This window comes from Marmota monax, unplaced genomic scaffold (assembly GCF_021218885.2).
Source record: "Marmota monax isolate L192 unplaced genomic scaffold, Marmota_monax_Labrador192_F-V1.1 WCK01_AAM20220418_F8-fsc00002, whole genome shotgun sequence".
NCBI lineage: Eukaryota > Metazoa > Chordata > Mammalia > Rodentia > Sciuridae > Marmota > Marmota monax.
The window spans coordinates 36439601-36456640 of record NW_026693571.1 but is presented as its reverse complement, the minus strand read 5'-3'; the positions used below and the strand labels follow the sequence as shown (position 1 = coordinate 36456640).

General features: G+C 35.0%; 1 protein-coding gene across 1 annotated transcript; it reads left to right on the top strand.

Annotated features, from left to right (window-relative positions):
• The first annotated feature begins 8217 nt into the window (after positions 1-8217).
• On the top strand, positions 8218-16033 carry Fgb (fibrinogen beta chain). The gene is made up of 8 exons (XM_046459118.2): positions 8218-8371; positions 10900-11091; positions 11572-11755; positions 12941-13168; positions 13729-13842; positions 14177-14302; positions 14520-14805; positions 15389-16033. The coding sequence occupies exons 1-8, from the start codon at positions 8267-8269 to the stop codon at positions 15618-15620; spliced, it is 1467 nt and encodes a 488-aa protein (XP_046315074.1). The 5' UTR covers positions 8218-8266; the 3' UTR covers positions 15621-16033.
• Positions 16034-17040: the final 1007 nt, after the last annotated feature.

Here is a 17040-nt window from a genome sequence, read left to right as displayed (position 1 = left end):
TCGCGCACGCGCGCTAGTAACGCGCCGGCCTTCTGGGGTCGAGAGGCGGGTCTTCCTCTTCGGACCCGCCTCCGGGGCGGGGTCTAGAGCCTGTGGGCGGAGACTCTTGGAAGCGCTTGACTGGCGGGTTTCCCTCTTCCTTCTTGAGAATCTTCCCCCGCCCATCCCCGGGCCAAAAAAAACCAACAATGTTTTCGGCCTTACTCTTGCTTGATGGTGCATTCCTCCGAAATTTAATGCTTTTAATTAACAGATCTTAAGAAATCAGTTCTAGGGATGATCAGAACAGCGAACCTTTGTGGGTTCAAAGGCCTTGCTGCCTTTGGGGTCTCTTTGGCGCTGGTTCCGCTACTTGGCTGGCAGACTGTTTTGGTATTGGTGCCTAAAAGCAGTTCCTCTGACGCAGTGCAAAAGCACTTCTTGAATAAATGTTGCAGAACTGTTTTTTTCAGTTTGAGAAATTTTGACGTGTAGGTGTGAAAAATAATCTCATTAACAGCATATGGCAAAACCCCAAATTTATTTTCTGCTGCATAGATTTCTTTTAATATCTCAAGAATACAAAGTCTTGGTCATTTCCTAGTTGTCTGCTGGTTAATATGGTATCAACAATTCCAGGACGCAGCTTTTCAAAGCTGGTGGGAGAAAGACAATTAGAGATCATAGCTATTTTTATTTAGAGGCATCCTGATGCCAAGTACTGGTATTTTTGTTTTGTTTCCTACCTAGATAAGATCTGCAGTTTATGATCAATTATGTGTAATTGTTTTTCTGTGTAAAAGGAAAAAAAATGATGCAGTTGGGCATTTGCAAACTTAAACATACAAACATTTCACTGGTCCTACTTCTTCCTTAACTATGATAAGTTTCAGATCTTGTCACCAGAAAATACTGCTTGTACTTTGAAAAGGAGGAAAAAAATCTAATAAAAGTATAGTAATGTCAATCAATGATCTCATTTAGAAATTCATGATTTTTAAAATTTATTAAAAGCATGAAAGCCATATTTTTACTTGAAAATACAGTCATCTCTGAATTTAAGTGTGTTTGACCTATTATTTTCTGTAAAAGTGGTCAGTGATAGTAGACCTTGCAAGAAAATTCCATGATTATAAAATGCATACTTGGAGAATTAAATCATTTTACCTTACCTATAGACAGTAGTAACTATAGAAAATAACACTATTTTATTTTTTTTTAAGAACATGGTTTTAAATGTCAATAAAAACTGTAGAAACAGTAATATATTTATGGTAATGTAATAACTGTCTACTTGTGTTAAACTGTTAGATTTTTATCATTCTGGAAACATTTAAGTTATAAACCTAGACTCAGAAAAATATTCTAATGATTGAAGTAAATTGCATCAGACTTTGATCTTTTAAAAACTCTTGAATTTATGAATTGTTTCATGCAAGTTTATTTTAGAGCTCATGTAGCCCTATTATTTTGTTCTGGGATCCATGAATTACATATATCATAGGCAAATTTTGTATTTCTATAGGAAACTTGTTTGTGTTTGTTTGTCTTCCCGTCCCAAGGGATCTATAAATTTCATTGGATTTTCGAGGGAACCCAAGCCTCCAAAAACCTAACTAGACTGGCTGACATCGTGAGTTTCCTTATTTGACCAGTAGATGTCCCTACTACTCTTCATACTGACTCAGAAGACTTTTTTTTTTCCTTAAAGCAAATATGGCAAATAATTTAATGTAAATAATACTATCTTATCTATTTGTGTGAAACTATTGATATAAATTTTAAGAAAAGTGTTCTCAGTCAACCTATTTTTTATTATCAATAAAAAAATTTATTTTTCTTCAAAGATTATGTCTTCTGCTCTTGAGCAGTGTTAGGATATGTGAGTGTAGATTTGATTGCAGTATCAATACTTTACACATCTTTATAGGAAATGTTTCCTGATTATCATACCTGTAAAATTATGAATTTATAATTTCTTCTTCTTGTTTCTAATCCAAATAGTTTAGGTCCAGAGTTTCTGCTCTGAGCCATTGTAAATCTATATGGATAACTTGAGGGCTGGGATTGTGGCTCAGCGGTAGAGCACTCCCCACCCGGGTTCCATCCTCAGCACCACATAAAAATAAAGGAATTGTGTTGTGTCCATCTACACCTAAAAATAAATATTTTTTTTTAAAAGTTGAAAAAACGAAACAAAACTTTGTACTGGGGAAGATCTTCTTAAGCTAGACCCAAATTCAGGGATCCTAAGAGTATTTATAATTTGGTACCATAATTTGAAATACCATATGGTACATGTTTATATGTACATAGGAGAGAGAGAGCATAAAGTCAAAATATAAATGAAAATTGGGAACAAGTTTGCAATGTACATGTTAGTCTAAAGGATAATTTTCTTTTTATAAATAGAACTGTTTTAAATCAAGAGAGAAAATGAACAACCTAATAGACAAAGCACATTGACAAGCAATTCATCATAAAAGAAATATTGGGGTCAGTAAATACAAACAAGAAAGATCCTCATTATGCCTCATAATTAAAGAAGTGCTAGTCATACAACAATGTGATATTCTGTAACACCTAATGGATTAGTTCAAATTTTAGTTTACAAGTCTCAGTGTTGAAAGGATGAAGGAAGACCTAAAGATTGATTGGTGTACAAATGGAGGCAAATTTTTGATATGCAATTTAGCAGTAAATTAATCAAAAAATTTCACATGCCTTTTGTCCCAAAAGATTAACTTCTAAAAATATAGTTACATATGTGTGTGTGTGTGTGTCTTCCTAGAATTAGGCAGTTGTACATACACAGTGTTCATTTTGCCGGGGTAGGAACAGTATATCAATAAAAGAGATCAAACAAGCTTTGTGCATAACAGGAAGAAACTGCTCATCATAGTAGGCAGGGATATAAAATTTGGAGCCGGAATGTCATTCTTCAGCACCTCTCTGCAACTTACCAGCAGTGTCATCTTGAGTGATTTTCTTTTGCGTGCCTCAATTTCCCATCTTTAAAATGGAAATACTACTACTATGCTACCCAATAACATCGCTGGAGAAATTAAGAGTAAAGTACTGGCAAAAGTGTCTGGCACATAATTAATTGCTCCATATGAGTTAGTTTTATTACAATCAGAATTCTATTTCTTATAAGAAGAAAAGATCTGCAGAAATGGAAGCTAGAAGTGAGAGGTCAGTACTTCCACACAGGCAGCTTTTATTTTCATTCTGAACTAAACTTAAAGTAGGCCTAATTCTTCCAAAAGAAAACCTGGTCCACAAACTCTTAGCAAAATAAATTGGAATATTGAAGAAATCACAGGGAATCGACGGAGGATTCTAAATCTTGTACTCTGCAGTGTTTATCCCCCGTGTTAAGCCTCTTTCCCCAGCTTATCTTATTCATTGACCCATGTACCATCTCCCTTACTTCTGTAGACATGGTGGAGATTTTTTTTATGCCCTTTGCCCCCTTCTCTAATACAGTTTCCATGTTAACCTTTCTGGTTTTCTTAGATTCATAGCTGGGTTCAATTTTTTTTTGGAACTGAGAATTGAATTCAGGGGTGTTTAACCACTGAGCCACATCCCTAGACCTTTTTATTTTTTTATTTTGATATAGGGTCTTGCTAAGTTGCTTAAGACCTCCCTGAGTTGCTGAGGCTAGCCTTGAACTTGTGATCGATCCTCTTGTGATCAAAGTTGTAGGTTTAATATTTTTCTAAATAGGTGTTTGTTTCTTTTCTCTTTTGTATGACCATTTGTCCATTTTTATCTATACAGCTCCATGTTTTCTCATCAAGCTGTAACTTTTTATAAAAACTTCATTAAATCTTTGATGAATCTTGAGCCTATTTTACAGAAAATATTGCTAATTTAATTGAAAAAATAGTTATCAAATGATGAAAAGTTTTTAATATGAATGTTACTGAAGCGCTCAAAAATAAAATTAAATCTTTCATTTCCCTCCAGAGTTTTATTGTTGGTACCATATACTTAATATGTAAAAAAATTTAGTGATATGTTGCATTATTGGAAAATATAGCTTTTTTCTGCAAAGTGCACTTTCTGCCTAAAAATAAGGCAGCCAGCCCAATTCCAAAATACTTAATTTTTCTTCAGATTTGTTTGGGTTCCATAAACCATCTCAGCCTAAGTTATTGAAAGGTAAAGTGCAATAGGTGCTATTGAAAGGCCTTCAAGGGTCTCAGATTTGACAGAAAAACTTAACCATTAAGTTTGCAGGTTTTGGTAGGTCTGCTACTGCAGCTTATGGACTTTCTCTCTAGAAACGTGTATGACTTCAGGCCACCTCACCCAGTTGTCTGAAACTTCCTTTGCAAATCTCAAATCGGGGGAGAGAATTTGATAGAGCTTGCTTGCATAAAAAGTATGTCTACCCCTAGCATGGTCACCTGTGTTCAGAAGTCAGGGCGTCATACTACCAGCAGGACCACTGGAGCTGCACTCTTGAGTGTTAGGGGTCATTCCAGGAGAAGGGAGGTGGTCACTACACCCTTTGTTTTTTTTTGTCTCAATGTGACAAAACTAGAAGATCAATTTGTCTTTTTTCTAGCTCTTAGGATCTGCACCTGATGAAATAAGAAAATACTCCATCATCCCTTTCCATGTTGACTCCTGTACATAGAGCAGGCTGACATCTTCTAAGTTAATAGTGGAAGACCCTCCACAAGAGAGAACTGCCTTCTCCTTTTCTTCCCTGTCACCTGCTTTCCCATAGAGGATGGCTAACCAACTGCAGGTGTCGCTGCCACCTGGTCTTAGGCTTGTACAACAAAAATAGAAGTTCAGGAGATTAGACAATGAGGAATAGAGGGAAGACAGGAAGGATAGGAAAAGGAAACACAGTGAGATGAATCTTACATAATTTGCGTATGTACATCACAGTGAATCCCACCATCATGTACATCCACAAGAATGGGGTCCTAGTTAGAATAAGGTATATTCCCTGCTTGTATAATTATATCAAAATGGATTTCAAATCATGTATAACTAAAGAGAACCAAAGAAGAACTTAAAAAAACAAAACAAAAAAAAACTCTAGTCCAGACTGACCTCCAACTCTTCCCTTTGGATTGTGATTCTCAAACTGTAGCTCAAGGAAAATATGATTGAAGACTAAGAATGATTTAGTTTAAAATCTGCAAAACTATACTTATTTAGATAAAGAAGATCAATATTTCATTTTATTCATTTGTTCATTTATATATTTATAAACTTGCTCAAAAGATATATCTGAAATACTTCCTAGGTGCCAGGTGCATGAATAAAACATACAATGATTCAAACTATGAGTTTCTAGTCCACAAGTGTCCTTTTCCTTTCAAGTCCTCCCCCCGCCCCCCAAAATAATACTGGGTTCTTAAGTCACTGTTGCCAAAGCCCTGCTTTCCTACTCAGCCCAAGTTACTGTAGGTAATGTCCATTTTCTCTTTCCCACTAGACATAGAGCTTCATAAGCCCAGGGCCCTTGTCTATCTTGTTCACCTAAGTGTCCCTGCTCCTATCAAGCAGATGCTCTGTAAATAGCTACTAAACACAAATCTCCTTGCTGTATGTAGATTAGGCCTGACATGAATCATAAAAGTAACAGCAGAAATTGCATTGACGATCAGTGCCTGCAAGTCTTTGCCTTTCATGCCAGAGAGCTGCTGGCAGAACAGATTATTTCTGTTTTCTCTGTCACTGATTTACTGCCCTGGACTTAGGTAACAACATCAGCTAATAGGACAAGCAGTGCAACATTGACCTCAAAACGTAACTGAACAAACAGTACTCCCTTTATCCTCCACCAATGGCATCAACTTTGTGAAAAATGTAAACATTTTATTAAGTGGGATCTCTGCAAATACGTTTCTTCTCTTTGAAAACATCCTCATTTACTTTATAATATTAAGCAAGTTAGAGTGTTAGTACAGAAAAATTCTACAAGAACTATAATTAAAGAAACTCATCACCAACATAACTGCCCATGTCTCCATGTCTCTCACACAGACAGGAATATTCACACCCACCCATAGATTAGGATGAAAATATATGTGAAAGTAAGGGCTAAGAGTGTGTGTGCCCATCTGAGGTACTGTAGTGTCTACCCCAAACAACAATACCCCAAACAACAGCAACAAACTAAAAAAGAAAGTACAGGTTAATTTTGTATAATGTTTACATTCCATTGGGCAATATTGGCATAATAGGCACAGAGCATAGAGGTTGGGTTAGACAGAGTGGGTCAAGTCCTGGTACTAGCACTTTCTGTGTGCTCTTAGATAGTTTAACCACTCTGAACCTCAGTTTCATTATCTGTTGAGCTCAGTAGTTTCAAGAATTAAATAAGATAAATGAATATCGTAGTTGGCATCTGAGGAACAAATCAACGAAGGCCAGTTTACTCACTCATTCTATCTTTATTTATAGAATGTCTGCTATGTCTGTCTTGCTCACCAATGTGTCCCCAGGCCCCACCAGACCACCTGTCACTTAGGAGGTTCTTAGGTACTACTCACATAGAATGAACATAAGTCTCTCTGTTCTTACAGATCATTCCTTTAGTTTTCTTCCATTTTCCTTCTGCCAGTGGTAAGAAGGCAGGCTGCAGCAGAGCTAAGTGGTAAGGAACTTTCACTGTAACTTTGAACAAGAGTCTACTATATGCTAGAAGAAACTAACAAAATGAACCAATTTCTGAAAATTAATATTTATGAACTTGTGGACTGGAAATATAATAATACATCGCCTCAAAAATTGTTTGAATCTTCTTAACAAATAGTTCTTTTAAAAATCAGCAAGAACCTATACATCACAAAATAAAATCTGTCCAGATTTTTAAAATAAAATTTTCTCAGTTATGTTTGGAAGGAAAATATTCTTGTATCTTATTTTAATTGATAGAGTTAATTTTTCTGTCATCTTGTGTATCCCTCTGTATATTTTAAAGAATATAATTGTAAAGAAAAATGTTCATTCACGACTAATAATTGGGGCACAAATTTGAAAGAATGCAATCAAATATATTTCTTCAATTAAATTCAATATTCTGTTTCTATATATCTGAGTTAAAAGAATTTGGGAATGTAATCTATACTATCAAGAGAAAAAAGAAATTCACTGTTTCACACTATTACCAAGATTGTGTTTCAAAGCACTGTTTAAAACTTCCCCAATCCAAACTCAGATAACTTATCATCTTCCTAATAAAAACATTTTGCAACCTTAATAAGAATATTTTACTTTCCATACAAACAGAACAAAACAAAACAGGAAATACTTTTAAACAGTGCACCTGATGGGATTTCCTTTTGATTCTTGTAGGAGTTCTTAGTCTCAATTGCAATAAACAAATGAACAGATAAGAAAGATGGATCTTGTGACTTATGAGAAATGATGAAGGAAAATTAAGTGTGGGAACAAACTGAAAGAGAAGTACAAAGTCATTACTGTTATGAAGGCTTCCCAATGTTACAATGACATTGTTTTTAATAAGCAATCTGATAGAAAATAAAATATGAAAAGTGATTATTATGGATTATATGAAATGTTAACTATGTATCCAGTCACTATAATGTCAATTTTGATTTGAGAATCTATAAACTATTAGTTATTTTAATAATGATTAGAATTTGTTGTAAGTTTTAATTTACATTAATAAAACACAAAGTATAAAAACTAGTCAGGGTTAAAAAAAGATCTGGACATTTTCTTTCCAGTGTTTGTCTATCAAAGACATGAATTGTTATTTTTTAATTCTGATTAATGTCTAAAGAAAGGATAAACACATGATGACATAAATTACTCTTGGTTTTAATGGCCTCTTGTAAAATTGAATTATATGTTTGCCTCAAAACCTAAGCACATATGGTGTATATCTTTAATGGGTTCCTAATCTTAGTGATTGCTTTCTGAGTGGCTCAAATTTTGTGATTCTATTAAATTTTTTTCCCTGCACATTCTTTGTGAACTTGTGTGGCATTAATTTATGAGAAATGTGATACATCTCTTCCAGGAATGTTCTAAATTTCCATCATTTTTCTGGTTAAATGAGTTGAGGAGATGAGTGTTTCTAAATTAAACCAACAGCAGAGAAGAGTTGTATCACAAGTAAATAAGTCTTGCTGGGAAGATGTTGCTTAAGTGATAAAATGGTTCAGCCAACAAGGGAACCAAAAAATTAAATATTAACTAAGGGAAGGTAACCATTTCTGAAATCATGCCTAACAGAGGACCCAAGTATATATAGTTGAAGTTCTCTCTGGTCTTCAGGCAGAAGATGATTTCTTGGAACTTTCAAAAATTTGAAACCATGAAACATCTATTATTGCTTCTGTTGTGTGTTTTCTCAGTTAAATCCCAATTTTATGACTACGAAGAAGAGGTGATTTTTTTATAGTATTCTACTATTACTAATCTTATTAATATAAAATATAATACAATCATACTAATGAATAGTTACTTAAATGAAATTAGTGTTGATTATAGTTTGAAACTGAATTGTTAATCTCTAGGATCTAATTTACCTAAAGCTACTTCGTGATGATTCATTTGTGAAAGCAAAATAATTTGATTTTTTTTTTGGTTTATTACTTTTATTTTCCAAGGATGAAGATGGCTTGGCTAACGTAAGATGTATTTTTTTTCACTTTTTGTTATCCTGAATGCTATGATTTTCACTTAGTTCTAGCAATACATTATTACAATTATAAGTATAGAATCTAAAAACTGTAAAGGCTAAAAGACAGCAAAAGAGGAGAGTTTTAAAAGAAAAAGCTGTGGTAGATAGGTGGCTTTTTGGTGAGGAGAGCAATATATAGCTCTTGAGATTACTGACTAATTATGAATATGAATTATAATTTAAGTTTAAATGAAATGTTTTTCAGATGAGACAATTTAAATCAGAAGTGGTGTTTATTGTTATTATTGATGGTTATGAAGTCTAACTTTTTATTTTGTCGAACAGTTTTGTCCTCAAGTGTTATCTTTGCCAACTTACTGCTATTAGTTTGTTGTTATCAAAAACATAGAAATGCATTTAGAAAAAAGAAATATTTAAGGAATTGTAATTTTATTATAAAATGTATCATGATCAAATTTCTTGTGCATGATAAAGTATCAACACACTAGAAATAAGAATATACAATAAGACTTTGATTCATTTGGCTCTTTTATTGAATTTGGAGAGAACTTTAATGTTCTAATCATCACACTCTTCAAATAAAAAGATAACTTGGTCAATCACATTTGGGGAGAAAAATGGAAAGAAGTTGTGAGACTAAGTATTTTGAAGCACTTTGCAAGGTACTTTCACATTCTTACTCAGTAACTAATCTTCATAGAAATAGTTTAATAGTTTATGTTCCAAAGCAGATTTTCTAGTTTTGGTTATTTTGATAAGTGGTCTTCATAGACTTAAAATCTGTTAAATATTTTTTACATTTTTTTCTCTAGTAAAATTGCTTCTCGACTAGCACTCTAAAACAAAAAAGAAAACAGTCTCATTTATAATTTTATTTATAATAAACAGGTGAATTAAATTTGTGTTGGAGCAGACAAGCTCTCCTTGGGACCTTGCCTTTGATATTTCCTCCAAATCTTTTTCATTAAGGATATATGTGATTGAGCAGGAGAATCTGGAGCCAAACTTCCTAGGTTTTAATCCTAGCAGGAAATGTTAAGTAATCAAATTATCTTACAAATAAATGACAATAAAATTCTAAGTACAGCTCATTTGGTGACTTTTAGACTCAAACAATTGCAAAAGAGTTCAGGTCCTTCTCCAAATTTTTGTCATTTGTTAATTAGTAATTAAGTCCCCATGAATACAATTACTGACAAAGAGTATATGATAATATATTTAATCTAAGCCAAAACCTTTATATTGCACTGCATATTTTGCAATTCAAGTTCATTTAATGCAATATTTTTGTTACTACATAATTTTTGTTGCAACATATAAATCTTAAGAATTATTTTAAATATGAGATAATCTTGGTATTTCATATAGAGACCATATAGGAAATTTCAAAATTATATTTTAATAAATTTTGTTAATAGGAAATAAGAGTGAAAGTTGAATTAAGAGTGAAGAAGCCACTTAAACTATAATATCTGTTATGTATGATTCCAACATATATAACATTCCAAATTATAATGAGCATTTACAATGGGCCTAGTACTATTCTGAGTGTGTCATACATAAGTCATTAAACCTTACAGTAATCTTATGAGACAGATATAAACTACAGTTATCCTTGTTTTACAGATGAGGAAACGGGGACACAGAGTAACTTGCTCAGGGTCTTATAGTAAATGTAGGGTCACAGTTGAAAGCCAGGCAATCTGACCCCAGAATACCTTATTTCTCTTGCAACATGTTAGGGTCAAAGTTTGTCTTATTACATACAAATCAAATTTAAGTAAATTTCACTTTAAGTACATCTTATATTGTCTGTTACATATGATCCTATAGGATAGACTGATGATCAATTTGTAAAAGTTGAAGGTGGGGAAATGATAAATAATAATTATAGGAATTTAGTAATCTAAGGGGCTTAAGAATATTCATTCTTCTTGACTGTATAGATTCCTGAGAATTTTGTGTGTTCCAATGTTTGGGTTTCAAGAACCTGAGGTCAAGGTTATTCATAATCTCATATAGTTTTATCTTAGAGGCTCTCTTTAAAAACTCTCTTGGGTATGGTAGTCTTAGATGTTATTGTTCTTTCATCCTATTCTGAAGAGACATAAGTAAACTTCTGATTTTCTACCACAAACTAGCCAGTTAATGGACCTTAAGCAAACCTTCAGGTTTGTGACAACCTCAGTTATAAAATGAGGGTGTTGGAATAGTTTCATCTCAAATCTTCTCTAACAGTCATCATTCTATTTCTGTCTGGCTTCCTGCAGGCTGTAGTGGATGCTCGTGGTCATCGACCCATTGACCGGAGGAGGGAAGAGGCTCCCAGCCTGAGACCTGCCCCACCTCCCATTAGTGGAGGTGGCTATCGGGCTCGTCCAGCCAAAGCAGTTGCCGGTCAGAAAAAAGTGGAAAGAAAAGCCCCGGATGCTGGAGGCTGTCTTCATGCTGACCCAGACCTGGTAAGCATTGACATTTCTTGCAGTGGTGGGTCTCCCATGCAGAGAAAATCTAGGTTTTCATTGACCCACATTACCATCATTGCTATTTTGCTTATTTATTTTGGAAATAAAATTCGGAACATAAACCTAATTTGGTCTTTGGTGTAGTCTCCCTTTCTTGTGTTCTTTGGTCTGGGCCTAGGATAACAAGTTAGGATATGTGGGTATTGTCTTTGCTTTAAATTTCACCTACTTCTTTTGTTCAAGTTGATAAAATTTTCATAGCCTCATTACATTTCTTCTGTGGTAAGGATTATTTTAAGTTTTCAAAATATGTAAATATATGATGATGCTAATTCTGACATTTCTGGTCTTCCACAAAGCAAGTCAAATAACACAGTGTTACATTGACTAATGAGATAATTGGATTGTTATATGCACTATTTCAACAAGTATCCATAATCCACATCCTTTCTCTAATGCCTGCTTTCTTCTTTGTAGGGGGTGTTGTGTCCTACAGGATGTCAGTTGCAAGATACTCTGCTAAACCAGGAAAAACCAATCAAAAACAGCATTGCAGAATTAAACAACAATGTGGAGTCTGTTTCCCAGACTTCCTCCAGCACATTTCAGTACATGACTCTGCTAAAAGACATGTGGAAAAAGAGGCAGGCACAAGTAAAAGGTGGATATTCTTGTGTTTTCCATTTGATTATCAGTTATAAAATCAGCTGTGAGAATGCATGATTATGAGATCAGCATTTCTAAACTGGTCTAAATAGCATCAATATTGCTTTCAGTATGCATCTGATTACATTAAGACCCTGGCTTAGGCATCTGCACCTGTGATTCGCCAGATAAACATGATCAAAGTTTTGTTCCCAGTGTGGCTTCAACAAGAGTGATCTATGAAAAATTTTACTATAATTTCTCATTGTTCATCTATAAGAAACTTGGTTGATGACTCAGAAGATAAAGATTCACAAAGTGAGCCGGGCCCAGTGCTGCAGGCCTGTAATCCCAGCTGCTGGGGGCGCTAAGGCAGGAGGGTTGTGAATTCAAAGCCCAGCCTCAGCAACAGTGAGATGCTAAGCTACAAAGTGAGACCCTTTCCCTAAATAAAATATAAAATAGGACTGGGAATGTGGCTCAGTGGTTGAGTGCCCCTGAGTTCAATCTCCAGTACAAAAAAGTAATAATAATTAAAAATTTACAAAGTGAAAATTTAGCACATATAGATTGAATATTTGAGGTTTTGAATGTGAAAGAGAAATCCATGATATATTTCATTGTCGCATGCACAGGGATGTCTCAACTGTGAATCTTAAGATCTCAATGCTTAGGGGTAGTGGCTTGGTGTTTAGGGATCAACTAGAGTATGAGCCTGGCTTCTCAGTAACATACCTAAGTTTGTACACTTTTCAAATGAGTTGAAGGAATCATAGCATCTCTCTTTTAACTTTTGATGTTCTATAGTACTTATGCAAGGTGTATACAGAAATCAAATGCATTTTCTCTAGAAGATGTTGAACTTCTGAGATGGAAGGCCCAAATACTGCTTTCTCCTCTTTTCTTCGTCAAAGAAATAAGCAACATATTGTATCCATTATTGGATATGATCTTTCAATTATACCTATGGTAAATTACTCACATAGTGGTGATAATGCTGAAGTTCTATGGCTTTGCTAATTTGTCTATGCCTTGACAAAATAATTTTCCCTAAGTACAACTATATATCATGATTACTTGATAGTAGCTCAATCAATGTCTCTTATTCTCAGCAAACTAAAATCATAATTATATAGTTGAATATACTTAGCTTTTTTATGAGGCAAATGCTGACCATCCCTATATAATTTCATTTTCCTAGACAATGAAAATGTCATTAATGAGTACTCTTCAGCACTGGAAAACCAACGATTATATATAGATGAGACGGTGAATGAAAACATCCCAACTAACCTTCGTGTGCTCCGCTCAATCCTGGAAGACCTGAGAAGCAAAATACAAAAATTAGAATCTGATGTCTCAGCACAGATGGAATACTGCCAAGCCCCGTGCACTGTCAGCTGCAATATCCCTGTGGTGTCTGGCAAAGGTAAGTAGTTAGTAAACATACTTCTATCAGATTCCAGAAGAATTCACATTCTTTAAAAATAAAAGAATTAAAAAAATGAATCCAGTACATTTTCCTCAGTGGAGCCTAATGTCACTGTAACACATCATGAAGATGTCATTAGCATATTGTGGTATGCCTTGGCCTGGTGATTTTGCCAATTTCCTATAAGCAGGATGAAATATAATGATGGTGGTAGTTTCAAGGGTATCTGATGTACAGTCTATGAATGTACTTGGATGAACAGATGGCAGGGACAGGTATTGGAGCTTCCCCATCCCATGTGTTCCATCCATTTGGGGATACTCCTAGGCACAAGAGGGGCTTAGGGGAGGGCCCTTTTCATTTACTCAGCAGATAGAATTCTTCAAAACTAAGTTTGATTTTCAAAGAAAGACCCAGTGTTTTATAATATTAAAACAATTCTCAAATGTCTATAATAAAACAGTACCCCCCTGACCTATATAATCATTTTTGATAAAGAACTGACCAAGTAATGATGTTATAGACCCTGAACATAAGATGTTATCTTATGTTTGCAGAATGTGAAGAAATCATCAGGAAAGGTGGTGAAACATCTGAAATGTATCTCATTAAGCCTGACAGGTCCAGCAAACCATATAGAGTATACTGTGACATGACCACAGAAAATGGAGGTAAGTATTGGACAGTGGTTCTTTCGAATACCGGACAGGAAACAAGACCTTGCTGTGACATAGCTGGCAAAGAGCAATTTGATTTGGAATTCAATCTGAATTGAAATTTAAAATATCTATGATTTACAAGTTGGGATAAGCTCAAGCATATTTCATTTCCAAAGAGTTTAAGAGTTTCTTCTCATATTTATATTCATGATTCTGTCCATTTTGGAGAACTAAATTTAAGTGGGCATCAGGTAAATTGAATGGACAATGGATTCAGATGTTCTTTTCAAAGCGGTATCACTTATTATTGGCTAATTTATGCTATTTTTGTTTCCATCAACCATAGGATGGACAGTAATTCAGAACCGTCAGGATGGTAGCGTTGACTTTGGAAGAAAATGGGACCCCTATAAAAAAGGATTTGGAAATATTGCAACCAATGCAGATGGAAAGAAATACTGTGGCCTACCAGGTAAAAACTAGGAGGAGAAAATAAAATTATTGTATTTCAAATGGGATTTTTTTTTCCATTGTAAGAGCATTGATTAGAGTCTGTTTTTAGGTTTTAGGCAGTAAAAAGGAGTTTAATTAGAAAAATGTAAAAGCAAAAGATAGGTAAGAAAAGCAGTGTTTTTGTTTGTTTCCAAATATTTGATATTTGGTAAGATTTTATTCTGTTTTTCCTTTAGGTGAGTATTGGCTTGGAAATGATAAGATCAATGAACTTACCGAGATGGGAGCCACAGAACTTTTGATTGAAATGGAGGACTGGAAAGGAGACAAGGTGAAGGCGCATTATGGACTCTTCACGGTGCAGAATGAGGCCAATAAATACAGAATCTCAGTGGGCAACTACAAAGGAACAGCCGGCAATGCTCTCATGGATGGAGCTTCTCAACTGGTAGGAGAAAACAGAACCATGACCATCCACAATGGCATGTTCTTCAGCACCTACGACAGAGACAATGATGGCTGGTATGTGCTGCATTCTTCACTCCTAATTTAAAAGTCCCTACTAGTATCATTACTCAGCATCATTTAACAGCTAATGTTATTAGCAACCATAATCTGTCACCCAATGTATGTTTCACTTAAAAGCATTTCAACTATAAAGTAGAAATTATTATTCTCACTTTATAAATGCAACTTCAAGAAATTAAATAATTAACCCAAAGTCACAGTAAGAGAAGGAACTGGAATTAGACCACACTCATTTTCTGAGCAATGAGCATTCATATAAATACCTACATATCTATGCTCTAATGTTTATTTGAAGATCTTCATTTTGATTTCCAGGGTTCTTAAATACTAATGCATCTGAAAGTTATCATTTCAGTATGAAGTAACCAATGTCATCACTACATGACCTGGCCACATAGGCCCAGCTATCTCCCTTTCTTGCTATGGGACAGGGAAGCCTTTGGTGTACTTATAGGACTTTACATGTAAAACCCAAGGGAAGTACCTCAGTATAGCACTCTCCTGTGGATACTCTGCAAAGAATTAACTTGACAACTGTAGTTCTGCTTCTAGTAACCTAAGACATATTTCCTTTCAGGACAAATGAAGATCCAAGAAAACAGTGTTCTAAAGAAGATGGTGGTGGATGGTGGTATAACAGATGTCATGCAGCCAATCCAAATGGCAGATACTACTGGGGTGGACAGTACAGCTGGGACATGGCTAAACATGGCACAGATGATGGCGTAGTATGGATGAATTGGAAGGGGTCATGGTATTCAATGAGGAAGATATCAATGAAGATCAGACCCTTCTTCCCACAGCAATAATTTCCCAAATGTAGATTTTTATTCTTCTATATGTGACAACATTTTTTACATTATGTTATTGGAATTTTCTTTCATACATTATATCCCTCTGAAAATCTCATATGATTCTGTGTCTTTTTGGAAAAGGTATAGGATAAATGACATTCAAAGTAGCATGAAATTTTCTTTCATATTTTTCACTCACCTTACCATGAAGTAACTAAGAGGATAGTTGGTGGACAAAGTCAGTTGGTTCGAATTGATTGTGAAAAGTTTCAAATCAGGAAAAGAGATAATCTATCCTTATAGAAAAATGATGAGGCAAACTAAAATCTTTTTCTAAATATCCACTTTTAAAACCCTATTTATTTATGTAATATCTGTCACTGAAAACTTTCAGAATTATTAATTAAACCAGTGTCTGTTGCAATAAATCAATGTTTCCTTATTTTGATATCCACACTGCCAATGAATTAGACTTTGAACTTGTAAGAGAGAGAAGCATCCCAAGCTTCAAGTATCTGAAGAGTCAAAATTTTACTGTGTACCATGGAAACACCACTACTCTATATTAGCATCAGAACTTCCAGGGGATAATAATGAGCAAGTCTTCATCAAACATTTTTTTAAAGGGAAATAGCAAAGTAAGAGTATGCATAGTGTTCATGGAAATGAGGTCTACTGTTATTCTCAACTCGGTTTTTCTTTTTTACATAGTTATACTAGAAGTAGAAGTGTTCTTTCTACTTCTCCTTATGAAGTGGGTATATTGTTTCAACATCTCCTTGCTGCACTCCAACTGCCCTTGGTAACCCTGGGTTCCTCAGTCCTTTTTTGTCATTGTCATTTATTCTGATGGACCTTAATGCCCTGAAGTTCATCGTATGACTCTACCTTTTTACTACTGTGACTAAAAGACCTGACAAGGACTATTTTAGTGGAGGAAAAGTTTCTTTTCGGTCTCATGGCTTCAGTGGTCTTGTCCATAGTTGGCCAATTCCATTCTTTGGGGTTCCAGGTGAGGCAGAACATCATGGTGGAAGCATGTAGCCCAGGAAAGCAGAGGTGAGCATGGCACCAGGAAGCACAGAGAGAGACTCCACTCACCATCAACAAAATGTATCCCCCAAAGGCACGCCCTCAATAACAAGCTCCCCCAGCCACACCCTACCTGCCTATGGTTACCACTGAGTTCATCCCTAACCGGGGATTAATGCTCTGATTAGGTTAAATCTCTCATAACCCAATCATCTCACCTTGAAACCCTCTTGCATTGATTCACACCCGAGTTTTTTGTAGACACCTCACATCTAAACCATAACACTCATCCTCTTCATTTTTCTAAAAAAAAGGGTATTACTTTCTTTTTTTTTTGAATGCTGTCATGCTCTTACTTCCTCATCAAATCTGACTTCAACTTTTATCTGGTTACTCTGCCATG

Bases quoted from the DNA above. Each gene is read 5' to 3' on its own strand.
- Fgb (XM_046459118.2), top strand. From the start codon at position 8,267: ATGATTTCTTGGAACTTTCAAAAATTTGAAACCATGAAACATCTATTA. The intron at 11,092-11,571 runs GTAAGCATTGAC...TCTTCTTTGTAG, and splicing joins TTCATGCTGACCCAGACCTG to GGGGTGTTGTGTCCTACAGG. The intron at 13,169-13,728 runs GTAAGTAGTTAG...TTATGTTTGCAG, and splicing joins CCCTGTGGTGTCTGGCAAAG to AATGTGAAGAAATCATCAGG.